This window comes from Ciona robusta, chromosome 5 (genome assembly GCF_009617815.1).
Source record: "Ciona robusta chromosome 5, ASM961781v2".
NCBI lineage: Eukaryota > Metazoa > Chordata > Ascidiacea > Phlebobranchia > Cionidae > Ciona > Ciona robusta.
Window position 1 is genome coordinate 5,324,506 of NC_143239.1, and position 17,971 is coordinate 5,342,476.

The 17,971-nt window shown below is 36.2% G+C and overlaps 2 protein-coding genes across 2 annotated transcripts; both read left to right on the top strand.

The window, feature by feature from the left end:
- The first annotated feature begins 113 nt into the window (after positions 1-113).
- Positions 114-8,299, top strand: LOC149735911 (uncharacterized). Its single transcript, XM_089877998.1, has 22 exons — positions 114-340; positions 416-557; positions 1,024-1,115; positions 1,337-1,553; positions 1,628-1,870; positions 1,929-2,069; positions 2,136-2,247; positions 2,427-2,616; positions 2,910-3,038; positions 3,099-3,200; positions 3,310-3,453; positions 3,532-3,700; positions 3,757-3,887; positions 3,962-4,106; positions 4,762-4,934; positions 5,003-5,149; positions 5,213-5,329; positions 5,474-5,617; positions 5,738-5,950; positions 6,080-6,187; positions 6,350-6,476; positions 6,543-8,299. Exons 1-22 carry the CDS (start codon positions 262-264, stop codon positions 6,643-6,645), a joined length of 3,168 nt encoding a protein of 1,055 aa, XP_089734124.1. The 5' UTR covers positions 114-261; the 3' UTR covers positions 6,646-8,299.
- A 104-nt stretch (positions 8,300-8,403) lies between these two features.
- On the top strand, positions 8,404-17,946 carry LOC149735912 (low-density lipoprotein receptor-related protein 2-like). The gene is made up of 22 exons (XM_089877995.1): positions 8,404-8,558; positions 8,804-8,945; positions 9,485-9,576; positions 10,149-10,362; positions 10,712-10,948; positions 11,264-11,404; positions 11,642-11,765; positions 11,874-12,057; positions 12,326-12,457; positions 12,749-12,859; positions 13,103-13,243; positions 13,304-13,478; positions 13,744-13,877; positions 14,060-14,201; positions 14,590-14,759; positions 14,819-14,962; positions 15,253-15,369; positions 15,655-15,792; positions 15,990-16,202; positions 16,313-16,561; positions 16,855-16,984; positions 17,372-17,946. Exons 1-22 carry the CDS (start codon positions 8,477-8,479, stop codon positions 17,487-17,489), a joined length of 3,330 nt encoding a protein of 1,109 aa, XP_089734121.1. The 5' UTR covers positions 8,404-8,476; the 3' UTR covers positions 17,490-17,946.
- Positions 17,947-17,971: the final 25 nt, after the last annotated feature.

Below are 17,971 nucleotides of genomic sequence, written 5' to 3' on the forward strand. Positions count from 1 at the left end.
TTAGTTATAGCATATTTCGAATATACGATATGACCAAAATTCGCTGGTTTACCTTTATGCCTTAGGCATGGATCGAGAAATGGCAACTCGTGACCAAAATTTACTGTACTATATTTAGATTAGCAGAGCACTGCAGCATATGGAAGAACAGAAACGAGTGAAGCTGTAGTTCAAGCAAAAACACGCAACGTCGTTTGAGAATCACAGGACATTAGATTTTTAAAACTTTATAAACAACAATTTAGGTTGGTAACCGTGAAAATGTCATATCTGCTAGTATTTGCATTGGCAGCAGTTTCTCTCAGCGTTACAACGTTCGCTAACTTGAATCACACATCAGGTTAGCATTGAGCAATAGTTTTAAATATAAACTAAAATACAGAATAAAGTTCGTGCGACTTCGCCGTTATAACAGAGTGCATAAGCGGACCGAGCGTGTTGTACAACGGACATCGGAACTACACTGAAACAGGTCAAACTTGTCAAAGATGGGACGTTACGACACCACACAGACCACAACACATTCCTGCGGATGGAGGACATCACAATTATTGCAGGTTTCTAATTTGACCCAATAAAACATATTTTTTATGTACTAGCTTGAACAATTTTTAGCATATGCATTTGGGTAAAGCGCGTTTTAAATTAAAACCAAAGACTAAAAAAGGTTTTAATCTCTTTGGTTCAAACCAAGATTAGGAAGCATAGCATATAGTATGTGCTAACGGTGTTCATTTTACCTATACACTATAACGTGATATGACACGTCATAATAAAAAGAGTCACGAGTTCTAAAAATCCTAACGTTATTTTCTTTTCTTTTTTTTATTTTGTATGTTATTATATATATATATAGTACTGTGGGGGAAGATAAGACACCTTTAGCACACATTATCCCAATATTCTGATCGTGTTTTAATCAATTAACAATGGTCTGTGGGGGTCGTGAGGATACAGATTAATAATTATTTGAACGTCAACTTGACAAATTATTTAACCGACATTTGTCATTTGTCTGTATAGGAACCCTGACAATGATGTTTATGGAACATGGTGTTACATCACCAATACAAGCGCATCTACTACGTGGGAATATTGCAACATCACTAAATGTCGTAAGTGACTTGATAATCATACATTGCAGCTATAAGTTACGTCGTGTCCGCGTCTATATTTCATAATCAATATATGGTATATATATACCTTGTAAAAGACAGGATAAATGAGCAATGAATATGGTTGCTCTCGGCACGTAGCCGGCTATACGTGCCCCAACTTTGGTTCGGTGAAGGCCACTGAAATGGGGCATTGTATAACTAACCGTCAAGTTTAACAGCTGAGGATGCTCGTGTTATGTTTACAATGTATAAATGGCGGTGGCTCTTATATGAATCGGCGATCTATGAGTTACCAGCTGACCCGGAAATAGTTGCGCAGAATGTTAGAAGTGGGAGGAATTTTTCAAACATGCTACACAATTTGGGCAATCAATATGGTAAATACTCGGCTATATCAACTGACGCTTTGGTGGACCGGGTGTTTTACACCAAAAGGTATATCTAATGTTGCTTAAGCATCGGAACTGAAAAGGTTCAAAAAATAACCTTAAAATTTGTTTAACATGAAGAATATTAGGGAAACATGTGGTAATGTTTTACGTCATCGAAAACCGCTTTGAAGTGATTTATAAAGAGACTCGTGGAGCAGTTGCAGAATCAATGGCATTTGATTGGCAGAATCAGAATCTATACTGGACCGAATCTATTCTAAAACGTATAATGGTTTGTGATGTGACTAACCTGCATTGCTCTGTAGCTTACCAGTCAAGCAGCAACGCTCCAAAAAACATCGCTATGCACGTGACAAAAAGGTTACAATTGGCTAAATAATTGTTACATTACGTTGTATATAATATTCACATGACACAGATTGCTGTTTTACTCCATCCACAAAAACAGGAAATCAAAAATTGTTGTTTCTGATATGGCAGGAAAAAATCCACGGGTGTTGCATAGGTATCCCGACATTTCTGTTGTTACTGGAATTACGGTTGACTACGATAACGACAGGTAAAGTAAACAATTCCAAAATACATTGCTAACTTTTTGCTGCAACGTGTTATTTTATATACGTAGATTGTACTGGTGTGAAACCAAAGATGTCAAGAGCAGCAATCTAGACGGCACAAATATTACTTTGCATTATCACAACATAACATCGGATCTAATGGGAATTGCTACGTATCGTGTAAGCACTAAGCATTCCATATTCGTCAAGTTAATGCAAGAAACATAAAACATTTTAAAACAAATCCATAGGTATAATCTACTTTGCAAAATCACACAACTAAATGCGCTCAGTATATTTTGGCATTTAGTGGCGCTACGGTTGGCATTGCTAATCTATGGTAAAAACTTCATACACAGAGTTTTATTTATGTAATCGACAATGGTCACTCTGCTTCTGCGCCTTACTACCTGAGAATGCTGCGATGGATGTCAAACACTACTACACCAAACAACACTGAAGGGATGGGGAATTATCGATTTCACGAAAACACGCCCAATACAATCACAATTTACCGAAAATATGCGGAGCACTCAGATACTGGATTAAGTTGGGTTATCTAACCATTTATAGTAACTGTGGGGCATATTTAATGTTAGCATCTGCCATATAGTCAATAAGGTCACGGCTTACCAGAAGATTTTTGTGCGACCTCTTTTTTAAAACAATTTTTGCGATTTTTTTTGCGACTATCATGTTTATTTTGTGCTCCAGTTATGTCAAGTTTTTCTAGCACAAGCTCTAAATCTAGACTAAACAACGTCAGTTTGGGAAGCTCTTGACTGGCTATAATACTAGCGCTTCGAATCGAGATCTCATATTCGTTTATTTTTTTATCACAGATACAACTCTCGGATCGTGCGAAAGTATGCCACAATGTGACCACATATGTTTGCCAAGAATTAACGCTACAAGAGAATGCGTGTGCGCTTTCGGCTTTCACAAATCAAATGATGTACACTGTGTTCTAAGTGAGTTATATATTTGAATACAAATAATCACTGTCTACATAACAAAAATTATAACTTTAGAACCGCTAATTGGCACCGAAGCATTGTTAATCGCAAACCATGGGAAGATATTTCAATTACCAATCAACCAATCCAGCTATAACATTAGCATGGTTGACATAGGTATGGAATTAAATAGAATTCAATAGAACTGATCTATCGGATGAAGTATATATACTATACTAAACAATGCAAAAAAATCAAGTTCAAAGAATTTTTCACTTAATAAAAGGTAACGAAACCGATGTATCCGCGATGGCAGTCGATATGGGATCAGACACTCTTTATTGGCATGACATAAAAAAGAAAATCATCTTTAGGTCTTCATTGCAAAACACTTCGGATGCTCAAAAAATCATCAACAGGTTTAATACTGGTAATAAAGTTGCTCTTTGAAAAACTTGATAATATAGACTGTAAGAAAGTACAAATGTGTTTAGTTTCTGTTTTTCAGTGAGCCATATGGCAGTGGATCAACTAACTGGGAATCTTTATTTCACCAATTCTATCCAAATTAATGTCTACAACCCATATAAGCAAATTACGAAGCAAATAATACACATAGGAACTATGCCAGAAGAAGTCTTTGGCATTTCGGAGTTTACAATTGACGACAGGAACGGGTGCGAGTTGGACTAAGCATCAAAGGTTTGGCATAATTGAAAAAAATATTTGCCAGGTATTTGTATTGGTTAGAAGGAGATTACGACTTCAAAGGCTGGAGGATGAAAACTGATGGTTCGAACCTAAGGAGAGTATTGCCAAATCTAAATATCACGGGTGTGAAAGGAATCGCTATAAGTTACAAAAGTAAGCATAGGATAATCGGTTGATGGGTATACTTATTTGCTGTTTTCTAATAAACTTACAAATATGTTTTCAAGGAAACAGTGTGGTTATATTCATAGAAGATTATTCTTCAGCTGATATTTTAGAATATTCTTTGGACTCACTGAATGAAACTAATCCGCAACCTATTTACATTCACAAAATAAAAAGTTTCACTGATTATGCCAATACGCCTTCGAGGTTAGTTTTAACCTAAATAGTTCTCGTATTAAAAAGCTGTTAAAATTACCCATTTTTGCCAACATCCTAACAAAAGTAGTTGTTATGCATATAATATTTTAAAATTATAAAAATATATAGTATAGGGTGGGAGAAGACGGAACCAGGGGGTCAATATGTATTGAAATGGGGTCAATATGTATTGAAATGGGGTCAGCATGTATTGAAATTAGGGGTGAAATCAGCAAAAAAAGCAGTAGGGCAAGAAACAGAATGTTTAAACTTGATTTTCAAAGCGTACCATGATATTTCATGGTATTTACGTGTATTTCTAATGATAAATTTACTTATTAATCAAAGGCAACAAGGATTTTAAACTATCCCTTCCTCCTATCAGGTCTGTTTTCAAATTTGTAGAATTACACCTGTGTACAAATCGATAAATAACTCCTAGTGTGTTCAATACATTTCTTTGAAGTATTGTCAATTAATAAATGTATGATAGTACTAATTCGTGGTATTACCCCAAAACCGTCGTGTATTTTGAATTTGGAAGTATTGGGCAATATATGCTTAAGTGTGCCGTCTTCCCCCACACTACTATAACACAAATGAAATGTAAATGTATGCACATTAACCTAACGAGTTTACCGGTCTTGAATTTGTCACGTTACAGCCGCATGGTTGTGTTGGGTGACATAGTTTATTTCTATGCAAACGAAAACTACGTACAACAATTCAACTTAACTATGGGGATAAACAATGAACGTCAATTTGGTCCAATATTGCTTAGCAGTTATGTGGGATCGCTAACCCTTTACAGCAAAGAATTCTACAACCAATACATCAGTAAGACAACAGTAAACTTAAACTTAAAATTAATGTGAAATCGCGTACAACCTTTGTTTCATGACAAGAACCTTTGAGTAATCCATGCGGAAGAAACTTAACGAACAAATGTTTTGAGTTTTGCTTTAACGTGAACAACCGAGCAGTTTGCAGATGTGAGGAGGTTTCTCGCAATGAACTGACTGACTCATGTATTGATAATACAAGACGAACAAGTAGGCAAGATATTTTAGTGATTTGCTTGATATTGGAATGTTTTATTCGCTCGTTCTATTAAGACAACCCCCCTATACCGGTGGGAGAGTGTCCATTAGATAGAGAAATACAGCTACAAACTTGTCAACATAACGCTTCGTACAGATGGACCTCGGTTACCTGGACAGATGACTATACACGTAAGAGTACATTATGTACATAGGCTTTAATTTGTTGCCGCCATCCAAGTGTTTATAGTCATGTTAAATACGTTTCCTGTCAAATTTAGTTTTATGAGCTGAGCGTGTGGTATGAAAATTTGGCTTTTGAATTTAAATTTTCAGCTACGGACCGTTTGCTGACAACACAGCCAAGTCCATTTTCGCCGGTTAATCTAATTCCTGGAATACACGAGTTCGAATTTACTGCAACAGACGAGGACAGAAACACAGGAGTCTGCAGCTACACCGTTACCGTCCTTAACAGCAGTAAGTCACAACTTATCATTTGTTAATAATACACTCAACACTTCCCACAAAAGTTTATTGAAAGAGTTTTTTACCCTTTTAGGAACCACATATTTAAGTAAACAAATTTATTTGTTGCAGACCCAGCAACATGTAATATTTCAACGTTTGACGAAATCGCATCTTCTGCACTAAAGCGAACTAGCATGTTGTGTGATAACGGCCGTGCTCATTTTAATGTCAGCTGTAAGTCACCTGAACTGAACGTGACTTTTGGGTCTTTTCACGAACGAGAACTAACAGTTGTGTGCATATTCGAGAGTTGGACCCCACCAAATTTCCAAGATATGGATTGTAAGTTATGCAACATAGATTCGTAGAAAAATTACTTGAACAATATGTAACCAAAACGTCTACAATTCAAAAGATTGCCTCATTCTATATATTTACTAGATATCTCATTACTATCCTGCTTTTGTGAAGGTCATTTTACACTTGTAACAACTAAGTCAGCACTATCTGCATCTGAACCAGCAACAACAGGAACTGCAACAACATCAGCACCAAAAACACTAACCTCATCAACGACAGGTAAATCCGTTCGAACAGAACACAAAAATATAGGAAATATTGATGTAGATATTAAAAAACAAAAAGGCTCGGGATAGATTTCCTTTAAAAAATATTAGAAAATCCTTTGCCGTTAAGCTATTTCACAAAGCGTAACTACATGTACGCTATATACGTTTGCAGCGCTCAACATAGTGGGGCCAATGAAATCGTCAAGTAAATCTGAAGGTTTAAGCGGAGGAGCAAAAGCAGGAATCGTTATTGGGGTGGTATTGCTTCTAATTGCACTAGTGATAGGCGTGATGTACCTGTAAGTATTCTCCTTTAATACCAGGTATGCTGGGAAGGAATATTTAAGTGATCATTAAAATTGCAGGTTGCAAAATCCGGAGTACAGACCTTCTTTAATTCGAATCTTCTGGAAGCAGCACGAGCCTGATGCTATCGATATGCAACCTCAACCGTTGCATGATAACTGATAAACTTAAACTAACCACAATATGGGACTTGAACGCCAAGAGTATTATGTAAATGTCACCAACAAGGCAATCAAATTCGTGCCTTTGATTTGTTCATTTTTTTTTTATTTTGTAATATGTATAGAAAGGTGGGGGGAAATGGGACACGTTTTCATTTTATTCTCCCGTCTCATTTAGTAGTAAACAAAAAACATTCAAAGAATTATGAAACGGTATCCTCGCCACTTCCATATACCGTTGTTAATTGTTTAAAACACGATCAGAATATTTGGATTGTTATGATACGTACTGTAAATATGAGTAGCTGTGATGAAATACACGAGTAAGGGATGTACATATAAGCTTTGTTAAAGCTTTATTTGTTTTTCAAAAAAAAAAAAAGTACCGCATTTGAGGTAATGTTTACTGTAAATGCGAATTGCTGCGTGAAATACACGAGTAAGCATTGTACATATAAGCACCGTTAAAGATGGGAGACCATGAAAGTAAATACCGGGACAACTCTCATAGGCCTGTGAGCAACAGCTTATAAAAACTAAACACGTTTATGTAAACTTATTTTTTGCAAGGAAATAATCCCCAAACTCGATGTTTTTTATATTAACCCAATTGCAAAGGCTAATTTTAGTTACATTAATCAAACTGCAAAAAAACATATCACAAAACATGACATGTATATGCTTCCGCGTGTGGTAGCTCATAAGTTAAAAATATTTTATTCAGATACCACAATATATTAAGTGGTGAATACGTGCATTGACAAAAAAACCTGCCGCAGAAATCAAAACTTGTTTGTACCGATATTTAATAATATAGTACTGTGGGTAAGATGTATAACACATAGTATCCTATGTTTCCTAATCACGTTCTTAAGAAATACTAACGCTCTTTAAGAGTGAGGATACGGTAATATAGTTATGTAAATATTTTTTGTTTCTGTCCAAATGGGACGATAAAGGAGAATGAAAACATAATAAACCATCTTACCCCGACCAACTATATACCGGTATTGGTACCTGATACGCCACGGGGAGGAAAATTTCGCTATCATCTCATATAAAATACTTCGAACACATAGGCGGGGATTTACATTTTATAGTTCTTAGCATTCAGGAGTAACGAAATTGATTCGTATATAGTACGATGGGGAAAAATAGGACGCCTTTAGCACAAAATACCCAAATATCCTAATTGTGTTTTAAACAATTATAAACGGTTTATGGGAGTCGCGAGGATACGGTTTTATAATTTCTTTAAATGTTTTTTGTTTGCAACCAAATGAGACAAAAAAGTATGAAAAGGTGTCCCATCTTCCCCACCCTACTATATATATAACAACAGTAGAACTATAATACAATCCGACCTTCTAACAAACACAATGCAACCATAGAGAACACTATATATTTTACACACATGCAGCCATACTACGCAATAAAATCATTCTCGCATATAAAATAGAAGTGTACGTAAGGGCACACTGTTACTCTATGCGGTGCCACGTTTGAGTGCCCGAAATATTTCTTTATTTCCGGCCGTCTGTGTAGATAACATCGGGCTAATGAAGAAAACTCGTGACCAAAAACAAATCGCAATGTTTAGTACACAAAAACTCAGACAGAGCGAGTTAAATTATATTAATTAGTATGCAACAGATATGGAAACTGTTATAATTAGGTTTTTGAGGAGAAAAGTACAAAATGTAGGTGTTTTATAAAACCAGAAAATTGCCTTTTTAAAACCAGAAAAATTGAGTCGATTTTAAAGACAGAGATACGCTAAAAATTAGAAGTAATACAAAGCTCTATACGTTCTAGGGCAGTGTCGATAGAAAATGGGTCAGTTCGTTATATTTACATCCGTTATTTTAACCTCCCTGACTTATCTAGTGTTGGCACAATCGAATCGAACTACAGGTAAAGTAAGAACAGGCATCTAACCGCGATAAATATAGTAGGAGGGGTAGGATGGGACACCTTTTCATTCTATTTACTCGTCTCATTTTGTATATAGTAAACAAAAAATTATAAAACCGGGTGCTTTAAAGAATTCCCATAGACCATTGGTAATTGCTTAAAACGCGATCAGAATATTTGGATATTAAGTGGTAAAGAGGTCCCGTCTCACCCCACCCTACTATATAATTAAAATAATCCCACAGAATGCATTAGCGGACCTAGCATTTGGTACAGTGGAAACCGAAGCTATACTCAGACAGGACAGACGTGTCAACGATGGGACGTTACAACACCACACAGACCAAGACACACCCCTCTGGACGGTGGACACCATAATTATTGCAGGTACGAAAATTGTGCCTAAAAAAACTACATGCTAATGTATAAATATAGCTTGTAATGAAGATTAAACCTTGCATTGTTGTTGGCACGTTTTGAACTCCGGATGCTACGTACATGGTACATTATAAACTCTTCGCGAACCTTCGTGCAAAAGTTTGTTTATACAGTTTAATTCGATTTATAGCAAAGCAGGTTTTGATTTATTTCTGTTCTATATGGGTGAGAGCCTGATCTAGGAAACCTGGGATTTGGGCAAAAATTGGCCTATTGCCCCAACTTTTTTGTAATACGCTTATTATAAAAAATATAGCACTGTGGGGTAAGATGGAACACCTTTGACACACTATATCCAAATATCTTGATTGTGTTTTAAACATTAAACAACGGTCTTATAAAGTCGAAAGTTTATGGTTGTATAATTTTTTAATTGTTTTGTGTACTACCAATGGGACAAAAAAAGGAGAATGAAACCATGTCCCATCTTACCCACACTACTTAATATGTCGTTTAACATTGATAACTACGTATATTGTGTGATATAGGAACCCTGACCATGATGTTTATGGAACATGGTGTTACATCACCAATACAAGCGCATCTACTACGTGGGAATATTGTAACATCACCAAATGTCGTAAGTGACTTGAAAGTATAGTGGTTCAGACGATATTGTTCGTGTCCCGGGCAGTCACGTTTTATTTTGTCACTAAATCAATTATGCACAGTGATCTGGCTGATACAATTATGTACATGTAGTATAACAACTATATAAACTCATTCAGTTACTATGTGGATTTCGATTGTATAGTAACGTAAGATGAGGCATGTTTTCATTTCTTATCATTTGGTAGTAAACGAAGAGTGTTTAAAGAATTATATGTTTCTGCACGACTCTAAAAGTGCGTTGGTAAAATAAATACTATTAAAAACATGAGTTAATATTTGGTATTTCCCACAATATGCTATATTATCATTCAATTCAATTCTTTGTTTATGCTGTATAATAGGATGGGGCATATTTTCATATTATTTCCCGTCCCATTTGGTAGTAAACAAAGAACATTCAAATAACTATAAAACCGTATCTTCAAGACTCTAATAAACCGTTTTTAAATGTTTAAAACACGATTATAGGATGTTTTGATACTGTGGACTAAAGGTGTCCCGTCTTCTCCTACCCTAATATATAATTGACAATTGTTGTAGCTGACGATTCTCTTGTTATTTGGACAATGTTTAACTCCGCTAATGGTACAACGGAAATACAGCAGTTTCCAGCTGACCCGGAAATCGTGAGTCAAAATAATCCGTCAAGAAGAATTTCAAAGAACGTACTACATACATCTACACGACAAAACAGCGAATATTGGGCTTTGGCGACCGACTCAGTGGGAGGCCGAGTGTTTTTTGCTGACTATAAGTAAGTAACATATCATAAATTTGTATCTATCTCTTCAAATTCCTAAAATTAGATCAGATTGTAAATAGTACAACGAGTGAAAGGGAATAAGCAGTTTTTACAGTATCAATCTATTTATACAGAAAATATTTTGCATGTAGAAGTACTCAATAAACCATAGTGTTTCCTACCCAATCTTTTAATCACCCACAAAGTCACATACGTCGTAATGTGTAAATGGGCACGAGGTTTATAAACTAGAAGACCTGCGGTGTTACACCGAAAGTTTTTGCCCGCCACACTAAATAAACAAGTCACATTGATTTTCTTAGTAAAAGGATATGGAATAACTTCAACATTTCAAACTTAGGTCTGAACTTCTTGGAGTTTATTATGTCAATCAAAACCGATCAGAAACACACTACGGAGGAATGGCACACGGAGTAGAAAGCATGACGTTTGACTGGCAAAATCAAAACCTTTACTGGAGCGATTCGGGAATGAAAGCAATTATGGTGTCTGAAGTTACTAACTTCACACGTTACACGATAATTCAGCAGTCAAGCAACAGTGTTCCATATGGAATTGCTTTGCATGCCACTAAAAGGTTAGTATTACTATGACATTTCTTAAATATTTATAATTCAAATATAGTAGGATGGGGAAAGATGGGGCCCTTTTTTATTCTATTTTCCTGTCCCATTTGGTAGAAGAATAAAGAACAGAAATTATAGGAATTATAAAACCGTATCTTCACGACGCCTATAGACCGTTGTTAATTGTTCAAAACACAACCAGGATATTTGGTTATTATGTGCTAAAGGTGTCCATCCTACCCCACACTACTAAATGATTTAGATTAAATGGGTTATTGTTAATTTAAATTTTCTTAGGTTTTACTAATTTTAACCATATAACTTAGATTGCTGTTTTACGCACTATACAAACGTCAAGGGGCTCGGCTTGTGGTCACTGACTTGGCAGGGAAGAATCCACGCGTATTGCAACGATACCCAGACGTTGCGGATATTACTGGTCTTACAGTAGACTACGAAGACGACAGGTAAAATAGGTTGGGGTAAGATGGGACAACATTGTTTCACTCTCTTTTATTGTCCTACTTGATACTTATCAAAAGTTAGTTGGTTGTAGAATTATATAAACGAGCTGAAATTGCCAAACCACGATCAGGAAATTTAGGATTTGGGCGCCAACTGTATCCTATCTTACCAACAGTATAAACTCAACAACTGCTAATAAATAAAAAAATTCAAACAAATTGAACTTTACGCACATATAGATTGTACTGGTGCGATTTTACTGGCTATGGGAGCATGATATCGAGCAGCAATCTTGACGGAACAAACACATCCGTCCAATATTTTACTGGCGGTTCAATTTTCTGGGGAATCGCTACGTACCAGGTTACCATATAAACAATTTGCAATTTAAAACTTTTTTACCAATTTCAAAAGTTGTATGATTTTTAATTTAAAACTTTTTTTACAAACTGTTAACATTTTGTTGGACAGAATTTCATCTACGTGACTGACACCCAAACGCGCTACTCTCCGGTACGAGCGCATTACTTATGGTGGGTGCCGAAATCTAAGGCAAGACACAGCACACATAATGTTGGGCGATACCGGTTTGCTTCAAAGCCAAGAGGAATTGGAATTTACAGCAAATTTGTTGAATATTCAAATACAGGACTAAGTAAGTCAGTATATAGTAAGCAGCATTATACGTTCGTAAGTTAAATCATAACTTTAGCTTACTAATGATTGAGTACGTATGACATATAAATGCGGAGCCAGTTATAAATTGTGACCATTTTTTTAAGTGTCTTGCCCAAGAACAAAAAAGTTCACAATGGTAGCAGTATCGAGCCTCGAACCTTGAGTGGAGGCAAGCCCGAAAACCACTTCACCATGACGCCGGACTAAACTTTTTGATGTTTAGTATAACTATATGTTTTACGCAGATACCACACTCGGTTCATGTGGAAACAGTATGCCACAATGTGATCACATATGTCTACCGAGGATCAACGCCACACGAGAATGTGCGTGTTCTTTGGGCTTCACCCGAATCAATGACGTAAATTGTGTTCAAAGTGAGTATAGAAGAGTTGTCGCATATTTTGTGTTTAGTACACAAAATACAAAACGTTTTACAGCTGTGACTTAATATCAAAATTTTGTAAACCAAATATAGTCTTTTCAAAACAATAATATAATAGGGTGGGGTAAGATTGACATGTTCTTTGTTTACTATCAAATGAGACGATTAAAGAGATCCAAAGCACGAACTATTGTACCCCAAACTGCTTTAGTTTTTATAAACGATAATAAAAAATGTGTTTTTGAGATGTCTTTAAATACCATTGATAAAATATACAATTTAGAACCACTTATTGGCACCGATGCGTTACTAATGGTGGACTACGGACAAGGAAAGATATTTCAATTACCAATCAATCAGTCTGGATCGTATAACTTCAGCATCGTTGATCTAGGTAAATGGTTGACCAAATTCTGAGCCATACATATAAATAATCCAAAAAACTAATCACCCACAAAGTAACATACATAACTTGTAAGCTGGCATGAGGTTTATGAAACAGAACACCCATGTTGTAACGACTATCGTTTACGGCCACACGAGGATAAAGCAAGTTACATTCATTTATTTATTCAGGTACAATTCTCTATCCATTAACATTACTCAAATAAATTGTGTTACATTACCCACTGTTTAGGTACACAGCCCAACGCATACGCAATGGATATCGATATGGGAACAGACACTCTGTATTGGTTCGATCGAAAAAACTCAACTATTTTTAAAACTTCATTGCGATCTACATCCAATTCTCAAGCAATCGTGACCAATGTTGCAGGTAACCGTATATAAGTTACGTAAAATTATTTTTAATCTAATTGCGATTAATTTTGTTTAGTTCGAACCATGGCAGTGGATCAACTGAGTGGGAAAGTATACTTTGCCGAGTCTGACACCGAGTTTATAAAAGTGTATGACCCGTATAAAGATCTAACTTTCACAGTGATGAGGGTGCCTATAGAGAGGGAGAATGTATCCCAAATAAACTCGATGGCATTTGACGCGAAAAATGGGTAAGCATGCGGAGATGGAGAGCTGTTTCATAAAGTGCCTTATTGATAACAAAATTCGTGGAGACGAGGTGTGTGAAACAGAACATTCGTGTTGTAACAGCCGTCGTTATACCCGCCACGCGAGGATGAATATTCACCCACAAAGTTTTATACGTGGTAACTCGTAAGTGTGCACGAGGTGTGTGAAACAGAAACTCCAGTGTAATAATGACTGCTACTCCGAGGATAAATAAATTACGTTCATTTGTTTAAACTTAATTACTAGGTACGTTTATTGGACGGATACAAACGGGGGTAGAACAAACGGAGAGTTGTGGAGAATGCGTGCGGATGGCTCAGAAAAGCGAGCAGTGTTAACTCGGCTTAATTGGCCGTACGGCGTATTCATAAGTTACGAACGTAAGTTTTTTTAACTTGTGATTTGTTTCAATTTTTAAACTTTATCATTTAAATATATTTTTCTCTTTATCATTTATTTACATTCTTCAACCTAAATATTTATTTAAATATTCGAACTTATTACTTATTTACATTTTTAAACCTAATCCCAATTTTGACTTTTTCTTTTATTTTTAATATAGGAAACAGCTTGTTTTTTACCGAAGCAAGAATGGGAGAAATCTTAGAATATTCGTTAGACTCAATGAATCAAAGCTCGCCACAACATGTTAATGTTTTCGCTGTTAACTCAAACTTAGCAAGGAGCAGACCTTTCTTTATCAGGTTCTAATCAATAGCTAACATTTAAGTTTTACAAGTCCTAATTTTTTTAAGTGTAATACAGTGGGGAGTGATGGGACACCTTTAGGACAAAATATCCAAATATCATGATCGTGTTTTAAACAATTAACAGCGATATATTGTAAAAATAAAAAGGTGTCCCATCATTTTCCATCCTACTATACATACACAAGTATACGTTCGAACATAAAATGAGTTGTTTTATAAACCTAAATTAAAACGTTCACAACGCTCTTTAGATTGTAATAAATGTTTATAGTTGTTTTGTATATAACCAAATACAACGATATAGCAGAATGGAAACACGGACCAACCTGCCCCAACATATATTATACTTTTACCGACCTTAAATTGCATGATTCTGTTTCAGCATGGTAGTACTTGGCGACATGGTTTATTTCTACGATCTAGCAAAGCATTACGTTGAGCAGTTCAACTTGACAACGGGAGTAACACCAACAACCCAGTTTGGACCCACAATATTTTTCAAAGGACGGGAGATGATGTTGTACAACAGAGATTATTACAACCGTTATATAGGTATTGGGCGATAATTTGAAGGTCTTATGTGTGAAATTTAACTTTTTATCGTTATTTAGGGCCGTTAAGTAACCCCTGCGGAAGAAACACATCAAACGCATGTTCTGAGTTTTGCTTCAACATAAATAACCAAACAGTTTGCAACTGTCAAGACGGTAGCAGTCTTCTAGGATCAGTGTGTGTAGACAATGTTGGACGTACAGGTATAAGCTTTACAACAACAATACCACAGTTTTTGCAGTACCAAAGTAAGTCTGGTACAGTAGTTAACGCGCCAGCCCCTGACCCAGTTACGGGCTCAGGGCTTGTCGGTGCTACCATTGTTCAAATCAGTGGTCACTAATGGATTGTCCAAACTCTCAGCCATATACAAAAACACACCCGCAAAATTACGTACGCGGCCACTCGTGTTAAAACGAACGTATGTTCCCGCCACGCAAGGATAAACCAAGTTACATATATTTAATCAATCATTATTATTACATTTTTTCAGATAATCCCCCAAGAACTGTGGAGCCATGTCCCGTAGATACAGAAATACAGTTACCATTATGTGAAAGCACTGTGCCGTTCAGTTGGAACCAGATACGCTGGGTGGATGATTATACGCGTATGTATCATACTGTTGCTATTGTCGGTGTATGTATCGTTGAGCAAGACACTTAATGACAATTGCAAAACCAAGTGGCCCCTTATGGGTTATCTAAATTGTCAATCGTACACTAAAAGAATCGTGTTCTCCCACATGGATTATCTAAATTGTTAACCATACACTAAAAGGAGGGGAAAATAGTGGTAACTCGTAAGCGAACGTGATATGTGGAAACCAAACACCTGTGTACCAACTGTCGTTGAGGATAAAATAATTTTATTCATTTATATATTAAATATCCAGCTGACTCAAGACTGAGAAAAGTACAACCTGCTGGCTCTTCACCGGTGGATCTCGGTCTTGGTTATCACATCTTCAGATTTACTGCAACCGACGACTCAAGCAACGTTGGAGTGTGTCAATACGCAGTAACCGTGACCGGTAATTTAACTTTATACTTTGTATGATATTAATCCCAAACTATTTGTACACACATTTCAAATTCCGTACAAACATTTCAAAAACTCCAAAGTGATAAAAGAGCTGATGTACAAGGAGAGAATGAATACTTGAAACACGTGCCTAATTATAATACTCTTACTAATTCTTGCCCACACATTTATTTTATATCATTACAGCTCCTTCGTGTAACGTTGATGCATTTGACAACAGCACCGTATCTCTAACTTTAAGGCGAACCAGTGTAGCGTGTAGCAGCAATTATGGTTATTTTAACGTGACGTGCAGAACACCTGGACAAAACGTAACTTTCGCATCTTCAAGTTCACCCCAACTAACCGTTGCATGTTTGTTTGGCGTTTGGAACCCACCAAACTTTCAAGATATGCAATGTAGGTTACACAATATGAGAATATGAAATGTTGTTAAGAAATATTTTGTTTTAAATTTGAAAAGATTTCTAACTTTACCATGACTATATTGCATATAACTCTTTATACAGGTTCTGCACCACCACCAACAACGACAACACTGCCACCACCACAACCAATACCAGCAACAACAGCACCAAGAACGACAGCACCTACAACAACGCCTTCACCTACAACAACGCCTTCACCTACAACAACGCCTTCACCTACAACAACGACACCACCACCAACAACAACAACACCAACAACGACGACATCAACCACTACTACAACAACAACAACAACAACAACTAATACACAAACTACAGATGGAACTAGTGGTAAAAATACTAATCTAAAATAAATGCACAAAAAAACACATTTTATATGTGACAGAATTGTAATCCAAATACAGAACTTGTAATTATGGCTTAAGTTAATGTTAACTAGGTTGTTTAATATCCATATCCGTCAATTACTCAATACGACTTACACGCTAAATGTATTGCACCAAATGTATTGGATTTTTAATATTTTACGAAACTTCCCCAGTTGCTTCTAATAAACCAACTTAGGGCTTTCTCAGACCTCACACATATATGATAAGTTTATTTAACGAAAGATTTTATTCCAGCAACCAACACTAAGCAACCTGTCAACTCTGCAAATAAGTCATCACAAGCGTTAACCGGTGGGGCAAAAGCTGGAATCGCTATAGCGGTGATATTTCTATTCATTGCTTTAGTGATAGGAATACTGTTGGTGTAAGTACTTTGTTTCATTAGATTTAATGTATTAAATGAATAAATATCCCTGGCGCCGAAGCACAGTTGGTGAGCGCACCTGCCTCAACCCAGAGGTATAGATTCAAGACTCGTCGCTGCTACCAATGTGGGCGTATGTGTCCTTGGGCAAACCGCTTAACGGTAATTGCTCAAACCCAGTGGTCACTAATGGGTTGTCCAAATTATCAGCTACGCATAACAAAAAATAAATAATAAAATAAACAACAAAATAATTACCTAGAATGTAACATATACTCGGTAACTCGTAAGTTGGCACGAGGTGTATGAACGTCTGTGTTATAACGACTGTGGTTTTCCGGGCACGCGAGAATAAAGTAAGTTTCATTCAAATTGATTTAATTACAGATTGCGCAATCAAGGCAATAGAAGTATTTTGCCACGAATGTTTTGGAAACAGAGAAGCCCCGATGCAATTTACTTAGAAGACAATCCTAATCATAATAGCTATAGCGTATTGCATTAGAGTGTATGTGATGCATAATACTACCAGAGATGTACTTCTAAGACCAGAGACTCCGGAACTATAAGTTAGATCAGATTCCATGCACTATGAATTCAATACAAGTTTTTAAACCTAACATATTGTAGGGTGGAGGAAGATGGGATATCTTTAGCGCATAATATCCAAATATCCTGATCGTGATTAAAACAATTAACAACGGTCTATGGGAGTCGTGAAAATACGGTTTTATAATTCTTCGAATGTTCATCGTTTACTACCAAACGGGACGATAAATAGAATGAAACGGTGTCCCATCTTCTCCCACCCTACTATATGGTTTGACAATTTCGTACGTTCTCTAAATTCGTATTTAATACTATCAGTATCCGTAATCCATACTACGACATACATTCATCAAAATTCTTTAAAAGCAATAACACTTTAATGCAAAAATACATATCTACGAAACGATCAAAGTTATTATGTTATTATATATTATAAAC

Bases quoted from the DNA above. Each gene is read 5' to 3' on its own strand.
- LOC149735911 (XM_089877998.1), top strand. From the start codon at position 262: ATGTCATATCTGCTAGTATTTGCATTGGCAGCAGTTTCTCTCAGCGTT. The intron at 1,871-1,928 runs GTTACAATTGGC...CACATGACACAG, and splicing joins GCTATGCACGTGACAAAAAG to ATTGCTGTTTTACTCCATCC. The intron at 4,935-5,002 runs GTAAGACAACAG...TTTCATGACAAG, and splicing joins ATTCTACAACCAATACATCA to AACCTTTGAGTAATCCATGC.
- LOC149735912 (XM_089877995.1), top strand. From the start codon at position 8,477: ATGGGTCAGTTCGTTATATTTACATCCGTTATTTTAACCTCCCTGACT. The intron at 13,878-14,059 runs GTAAGTTTTTTT...TTTTTAATATAG, and splicing joins CGTATTCATAAGTTACGAAC to GAAACAGCTTGTTTTTTACC. The intron at 16,562-16,854 runs GTAAAAATACTA...ATTTTATTCCAG, and splicing joins AACTACAGATGGAACTAGTG to CAACCAACACTAAGCAACCT.